Genomic DNA, 8609 nt, shown 5'->3' with positions numbered 1-8609 from the left:
TCAAAGGAAGCCAGAAGCCCATTAACCAGCTTCCATAAAAGCTTTTGAGGGCCTACCAGCCTGCTAAGTGCTGGCCCCTGTACCCATCTGAGTAAGCCTGGGAATGTAACTTTCTACAACTACAAAGTACGTGGTTGTAAACTTCCCATTTACAGTTTCTCAGAGTGGGACATATGAACATCAGTATAAACAGACTCAAAATATAGACTCTCTGTGGTATATAAAAAGCAGAAGTAAATGTCTATAAACTTAAAATTATGCTTAATAACCAATGTTTCAGTACTCTGTCTCAGAAATAATTTAGGAATTTAATGAATGTTCATTAATGGGCTCATTTTCATATCAGTGTAACACTTTAAATTACTAAATATCTGGGGAAATAATAGTCTACATTACATATTACAAAATGTGCTTATTGTTGAAATAAAAGTTTGTCATTATAATGATTCAATTTGGTTAAACATCAATATACTTATTTGTAATCTTAAACAATAAACAGAAATAATTTTATGAGTAAACATGGAAGAATGTACCAAGTAGAACAAAAATGTGCTTGTGTTATACTTAATACCAGTTAATCAGAAAATACCAAGTTGTTTTTACTAAACCAAAATATTTAGTATCATTTGAAAAAAATTCTACCTAAATTATGTGAATTTGGATTTTTAAAACACTTCAGCATAATTCTTCTGCAAGAATAGTTTTGTGTGTGTGTGTGTGTGTGTGTGTGTGTGTGTGTGTGTGTGTGTGTGTGTGTTTTGTTGTTTGGGGGTTTTTGGTTTTTTTTGGGGGGGTGGGTTGTCCCTAGCACAGTTAAAGTTTAAGGAGTTTAATTTTATTAGTTTATGGACATTTTAGAAATATTCAATTTACAGCTGCTTTAAATATAGCTGTTGATCTAAGCTATGCGGGCCCAGATAGAAGCTCCACAAGAACTGTGCTCTCACCCTAAGAAAGTACAACTACCTTTGTTGGGGCTCAGAGACGGGCAGGGAGCAGAGGGTGTCTGGATGAATGAAGAGTGTTGGGAAGACTCAATCAGTCCAGACCTCAGACCCCAGACGGAGTCTGCAACCTCCCTAGGTGCGCTAAAGGTGGTATGTTAGACCAGTTCTAGCTACTCACTCGAGCTGCTGCTGTGCATTTCCTCATCTTTTGGTAAACTTCCTCGGCTGTCTCCTCCCTCTTTGTCTTGGTGCCAACCCCTCTCCTGCACTTACCAGTCTTTTAGGTCGGCCTGTATAATGCGGTCCCTCATGCCTCGGCTCTCAACGCTGTGCTGCCTGTCATCGCGAATATGGGCTCTTTCCTGGCCTCTTTTCTCACAGCTTGGGCTTATCTTTGCCAGAGGACAATTTGGGCACAAACTTGAGCAGTTGACCTGATAGGTGGCCACCCTGGTTGGTGATGTCTGGGTGTATATGTATGCACATCACAGGGACTATAGGTGAGGTGGTTGATGGTGGCTTCCACCAGGCCCATGAGCTAAGGGCCAAGCCTGAGTTCTGAGAAGAACTTCAGCCCAGGGGCAGTTGAAGACACTCTTCCCAGTCCTCCGCTACCTCCCTATCTGCACACGGTCACCCTTCACGTTGTAAACTGGGCTCAACTCGTTGAAGGTAAACTTACTGCTATAGGGCCGCCTGGTGGCGCACTGGAGAGTGCGCCCATTGGGAGCGCGGTGGCGCTCCCGCCAAGGGTTCGGATCCCATGTGGAGACCGGTTCCCACTCACTGGTTGAGCACGGTTCGGGCGCAACACCGAGGGTTGTGATCCCGTTGCCGGCCAGTAAAAAAGATTAAAAAAGGAAAAAAAAAAAAAAAACTTGCTGCTATAGGCAAGGAGAGCAAGAGAGAGAGTTATCTTGTATGTCTGACTCCTGGAGGATGGGAAAGCTGTGTAAACTTTCAGACCTGCAGTGACACTTGGTGGCAAGGAGTCCAGGCTTTGGGAAAGGTGGTGTGTAAGACACATGGAGTAACCATGCCTCGGGCTTCAGTAGCTTACTCCCAGGGACCGGGTCTGGTAGACTGAGGTCAGTCCCTGGTTGGGGGCAGGTGGGTAGAGTTTTCTAAGCTGAGAAGTACCCAGGCATCTTTTGCAATCCATTCATTCACTGAAGTTTGTGTAGAGCTGTTAGTCACTAGCAAAATTACAAGTGGCCAGGCTAGGTGACAGCCCTTTCCAGCTAAGGGCTCCCTGAATTTCATCACACGGCAAACCTCAGGTTTGTGTCTCGCTCTCTTCTCCATGACAACCGTTAAATCCAACTTGTGGTCCTCCCTTCTCTATTGTGCTGTCCCCCTATGGCTCTGCTCTGTTCCCAGCAGGGCCCTGGTGTCTACTGAGCAGTCTCCTGCCATCTCCCTGTAGGAGAAGCAGGCTGTAGGAGAAGTAGGGGAAGAGACAACTTTGCTCCAGGTTCAAAGCCTCTCAGAGGAAACAGAGCCTTGCTTTCAGTGTCTGTACTGACTGGATGGGTTTGTGTAAAATGCAGAAATAATAAGGAAACTGTGGTATATATACACCATGGAATACTACTCTGCTATGAAAAAGAATGAAATTATCCCATGTGCAACAACATGAATGAGGTTGGAGAAACTTACTTTGAGTGAAAAAAGCAAAGCACAGAGGGATAAATACTGTATGTTCTCTTTCATAAGTGGGATCTAAAATAAAAAAAAGAAAGAAGAAAATAAATAGAGAAAACAGAGAAAGAAGAAACAGAAAATAAATAGACAAAGAAGAAAGGAAAGAAATCCACAGCAGTGGATTGCAACTTGGACTTGCAGAAGGAGAGAGCATACCTAGGGATACAAACTGGAGTGGGGAAAGGGGGATGGGGAGGGAGGTCAGGGATAATTGGGATAATTGAGAGGAGGACCAGGGGTGTAATCACAATTTGTGGTAATGGGCATGCTGCCAATATGGACCTGGCCATCACATCTAGGCATGCGTGGTGACAATTTGCTTTGTACTCCATGAATATATGTAACCAATAAAAATAAATAAATAAATAAAATGCAGCAGTATTGTTTAAAAATATTTCAAAGTGTTGCACATGCTGACAGTAATGGCTTTCATGGTCGTAATGTGTGCTGGAAAAGTAGAAGAGCAACTTGGGTACAATATTAAAGGGAGATGGTAGTAGTTCCTACTTTTCTTTCTGGCTCCTTTGAGGGCTGCGAGTGAAAAAAGCTTTTCTATATACCAATCTCCTCCTATCCTCTGTGGAGTCCCACAATAATAACTAGAATGCCAGTCAACAGTGAACTTGAGTATGGTCTGGCAAGGGAGGCCCTGACATGATGAGTCCAACACAAGTAAGGTCCTTGCATAGGTCTATCCCAGGTCAGATTTTTCACAGATCCACAGTGGTGGAAGAAACACCCAGGTTGAGCCCCTGCATTTCAGTCATCTGTGGAGCCTAGCCCTGGGTTTCTGCAACTAGGAACCTGGGTCTTCTTCATGCCTTTGGCCTCTACTACATCTTCCTTAAGCCTTAATAAACCATAAAAGAAAGTGCAACCAAATCCCTGGCTGAATCTGAAAGTAGCTTTTTGGAGCTTAGAACAGAGCAGTCTAGGAGGGAGCAACATGAAGAGATGGGATAGCACTCACAGTTAGGGGAGACCACAGATGAAATGGAAGAGACCAAAGGCTAATGTAAGACCGAGGTCCTTTGGGCAGAACTCCACCACTTGAAGGCTACCACTGGGTGTGGGCGAGATCGCAGTCTTTGTTAATGGTCTCACGTCAGGACTTCCCATAGCACAGTATTAGGGAGAGATAAGTGGTCAGGTCCTGAGAGGTCACAAGGAAGGAAGTGACAAAACCAAGGGCACATGGTAGGGGCTGTGTCCCTGCCATCACCCACCCATCCCTCCTGCTTTGGGAGGAGCCAAAATGGCAGAAGGCCAAAGGTGTTCTTTGCATTCCAGCAGGTGAAGCTCCCAATTCCTGGCAGGTCTGCTCACTCAGCTTCCTGGGAAGCTTCTTTGGAAAGGGCCTGTGCTGTGCTTGTCTCCTGCGAGGCTCCTATACCTCCCTGATTTATTTCCCACACTAAATGCTTAATTTGTGAATAACATACAGTTGGGGGAAGGGATGTTTGAGGATCACATTGTTTAGCAATCAGCAAATCAGCCTAGTAGATGTTTTTAATTTGTGCTAGTTTCAGGCTCATGTAAAAGGCCAGACAGAATTGTCAAATTGTCTTATCTTCAATCTGAGAACTAAGCTATGATCAAAAGGAGGTGATTGGTACTTAGAAAGACACCACCAGGCAAAGGATTAACAGAGGCTGAGACCTTCACCAGCTGGCTTGGGGATGAGAATTGGTCCAAAAGGCAAAAGAGGCCCAACTCCCAGAAGCCACCTTTGAAGGACAAATAAGAAAGTCTAATAAAAGTTAATTCAGTAAACATAGAAACAATAAACAAACAAGAATGATAGAAATGCCAACTCAATGACAGAATAGACAGAAGATAAAATAAGTGCCTAAATAAATAGACAGAGATACCAATAAATGTGTTTGATGCAGCTTAAATATGTGCTCAGGTCACCTTCTGGCGGGCCTCTACAGAGGTCTCCTAAAGCAGGCCTCTCTAGAACACCTTTACCTTTGAAAAGATACCATTTGTACAGGCAATGTAGTTTGTCATTTTTAGGCAAGTTCACACATCAAAGAGTAGAGTATTCTTTTCAGACCCCTGATTCCAGCCATTCAATGAAACAGATGCAATTTCTATAAATTGGCCTTCTCCTCTGGGTTTCAGTTGATCACCGCCATATGAGATTATAGAAAATCTATGTCCTATTTCACTTCCTCCAAGGAGTGAGGAAGGGAACAGTTTATTGGAAGTCATACTGAATGAAGACTCATGTGTGGAACAGAAATTTGCCTTGGCCTCGATACATCAGACTCCTGAAAGTCCAGGGTGTATCTCCTGCTTATTCTTTTACCTCCTTTCTTCTCTACCTTGGATTTGAGCTTTTGGCTTCTACAAAAAGAAAAAAGTATTTATTTTTTAATTACTAGACTTAATTTTTTGTAGCATTGGGTTACAGAAAAATTGATCTGAAATGACAAAGAAGGCCAGCCACGAAAAGAAAAGAAAAAAAAAAAAAAGAAATTACAGAGAGTGCTCACATATCCCCCCTCCCTCTCACCATTTCCCCCATTTTTAGCATCTTGCATTGTTTTAGTAAATTTGTTACAACTGGTGAACTGATATTGATGCATTACTATTAAAGTCTGTAGTTTAAATAAGGGTTCACTCTTTGTGCTGTGCATGGTATACGTTTTGAGAAATGTGTAATGACGTGTCTATCATCACAGTATCATACCCCACAGTTTCAGTGCCCCCAAAATCCTTGATGTTCCTTCCCCCTAATCCATGGCAACTAGACCATTTTACTGTCACTGTAGCTTTGTCTTTTCCAGAATGTCTTAAAGTTGGAATCATACATTATGTAGCCTTTTCAAATTGGCTTCCTTCACTGAGCAATATTCCTTTATGATTCTTTTTTTTCTTGGTAGTTCATTTCTTTTTATTACTGACTTATGGTCCATTGTATGAATGTGCCACAGTTTTTATTTAACCATTCACCCTTTGAAAAAACATCTTGCTTGCTTTTAATTTGGCAATTATGAATAAAACTGCTTGTTAGCATTTGTATACATATTATTATATGAAAATAGGTTTTCAACTCCTTTGGGTATATACTGAGAAGTACAATTGAGGCCTGGCTGTATGATATTGTTTATTCCCACCCATAATGAATGAGAGTTCCTGTTGCTTTAACCTCATCCTTGCTAGAATTTGGTGGTGTCATTATTTTGGATTTTATCTATTTGAATGGTAGTGTACTTGTATCGGACTGTTATTTTAACTTATAATTCCCTAACAACATACGATGAACATCTTTTCATATGCTTATTTGTCATCTGTGTATCTTATCTGGTGAGGTGTCTCTTTGGCTCGTTTACCTTTTTTTTTTATTTTTGATAGCTGGTCAGTTAGGGATATGAACCCTTGACCTCAGTATTACCAGCAGCACACTCTAACAATGAGCTAATTCGCCAGGCCCTTTTTTTCCTATTTTTAATTGCATTGTTTGTTTCCTTACCATTGAGTTTTAAGAGTTCTTTGTATGCTTAGATTACTAAACATGTATTTATCAAGCTTGTACTTTGCAAATATTTTCTTCCAGAACTTGGCTTGTCTTTTTATTCTCTTAATGGTGTCTTGCAAAACAGAAATTTTTAATTTTAATGAAGTCCAACTTATCAATTCTTTATTTCATGGATCATGTTTTTGGTGATGTATACAAGACATTGCCATACCCAAGGTCACCGTGATTTTCACCTAAGTTATCTTCATTAAGTTTTATATATGTTTATATATACAACTTATAATTATTTTATATTTAATTTCAAGTTTTATATATGAAAAGTCCTATAAATTCTAGGATTTTATACGTTTGTATTTTACACTTAAGTCCAGGATGCAATTCAAGGTAATTTTTGTGTAATGTCAGTGTCTCGATTTATTTTTCTGTATGTGGATGTCAAGTTGTTCCAGCACCATCTGTTGAAAAGACTATTTTTCTCCATTGAATTACCTTTGCTCCTGTATCAAAGATCAGTTGGCTATACTTGTATGGGTTTGTTTCTAGGAGTAATTCTCTCCTGTGGACCTCATTGTCTGTTCTTTCGCCAGTACACACTGTCGTGATTACTGTAGCTTTACAGTGAATCTTAAAGTCTTCTGGTGGTGTGTCAGTCCTTTGACTTCAATCTTCACCTTCAATGATTGTTGACTGTTCTTGGTCTTTTGCCTCTCCATATAAACTTGAGAATCAGTTTGTAAGTATTCACAAAGTGACTTCTGGGACTTTGATTGGAATTGCATTTAATTTACAGATCAAGTTAGGGAGAATTGTCATCTTAACAATAGTCTTCCATGAACAAGGAATATTTCTTCATTACTTAGATCTCTTTGATTTCTTTCACACAGATTTCTACTTTTCTTCATGTGAATTTCATTAGATTTGTAATCAAGACGTTTCTCTCTCTCTCTCTCTCTCTCTCTCTCTCTCTCTCTCTCTGGTGTTTAGTAAATGGTATTGTGTTTTTAATTTTAAATTCCAGTTATACTCCTTCGGTGTACAAGAAAGTCATTGACTTTTTTTTTTTTCCTTTTTGTCTTTTTTCATGACTGGTACCGGGATCGCAACCCTCAGTGTCGCGCCCGTACTGCGACCGGCAATGGGATCGCAACCCTCGGTGTTGCACCCGCACTGCGCTCAACCAGTGAGCAGACTGGTCTCTATATGGGATCCTAACCCTCGATGGGAGCGCCGCCGCGCTCCCAAGTGCCGCACTCTACCAAGTGCGCCACCGGGCCGGCCCGTCATTGACTTTTATATATTAATCTTGTATCCTTCAACCTTGATATGATTACTTCTGTTTCCAAGAGGTTTTTTGTCATTGTTGATTTTTTGATATTTTCTCCTTATACAATTATTTTTATCTGTGCATAAGCACAGATTTACTTACTTTTCTTTTTCAGTCTGTATACCTTTTATTTCCCATCTTTGCTGACTGTATTAAGTGAGTAGGTTTATGTTAGATTTTCTGAAATGCTTTTCTGCATCTATTGATATGCTTCTAATCATATGATATTTCTTCTTACATCTTTTGTGATGGATTACTTTAATTGGTATTCTAATGTTGAGTCAGCCTTGCATGCCCGTAAGAAATCTTACTTTGACAGGTGTAAAATTCTTTTTATAAATTGTTAGATTCAATTTGCTAAGATTTTGTTGAGTATTTTTGCATCTATGTATACTTGTCTGTAGTTTTCTCTTCCTGTAATGTCTTTATTTGATTTGGGTATTAAGGTAATGCTGATATCACAGAATGAGTTATGAAATATTCTCTATACTTTTATTTTCTAGAAGAAATTGTAGGAAATTATGTTTACTTTTAGAAATATATTTATTATAACTCAGTAATAGCTTTTGGTGAATGGGGAGGTTGTTTAATGGGATAGAATTTTAGCTTTGCAAGATGAAAAGAGTTCTGGAAATTGGTTGCACACAGTGAATATGCATAACACTAGTGAATTATACACTCAAAAGTGATTAAGATGGTACATTTTACGTTATGTACATTTTACCACAAAGTTTTGAAAAAGATACCCTCTTTGGCTCTTGTTTCCCACCCCAAAGTTTTTTGTTCACTTTTGCCTTGATACCATCTTCTGTTTTACTAAAGTTGGTTTTGATTCTTCTGTCTTGTCCTCAACGCAACAAACTTTAGGGAAAGTCAAAGAGTGTGTTAATTATGTTTCTAGTAAACTGAATTTTATAGTTCCTAAATTGCTGTGTGTTGCTTTCAAATGTTTTCTTTGTTAAAACAAATTATTTAATTCAAATAATTCCTGATTTCAACTCTAATGGGTTAGTAACACAAGCAAGAGAAAATGGGAACAAAATGAAAAATAACAGAGAGGAGGAAGAAAGGAGACCAGGAAACACACACACACACACACACACACACACACACAGCTTTCTTTCTGAAATCATTCTTGAAGTGTTAA

The 8609-nt window shown here is 39.7% G+C and overlaps 1 protein-coding gene across 1 annotated transcript in view; it reads right to left on the bottom strand.

Annotated features, from left to right (window-relative positions):
• Positions 1–1220: 1220 nt before the first annotated feature.
• XKR3 (XK, Kell blood group complex subunit-related family, member 3) overlaps positions 1221–8609 on the bottom strand; it is a gene marked incomplete at its 3' end in the record, with an annotated part of 51174 nt that continues 43785 nt past the window's right edge. The window contains 1 exon segment of the mRNA XM_008594101.1: positions 1221–1339. Coding sequence (XP_008592323.1) covers positions 1221–1339 — 119 coding nt within the window.

This window comes from Galeopterus variegatus, unplaced genomic scaffold (assembly GCF_000696425.1).
Source record: "Galeopterus variegatus unplaced genomic scaffold, G_variegatus-3.0.2 Scaffold10149, whole genome shotgun sequence".
Classification (NCBI taxonomy): domain Eukaryota; kingdom Metazoa; phylum Chordata; class Mammalia; order Dermoptera; family Cynocephalidae; genus Galeopterus; species Galeopterus variegatus.
The sequence above is the reverse complement of the archived record's forward strand: the minus strand, read 5'-3'. Positions and strand labels throughout refer to the sequence as shown.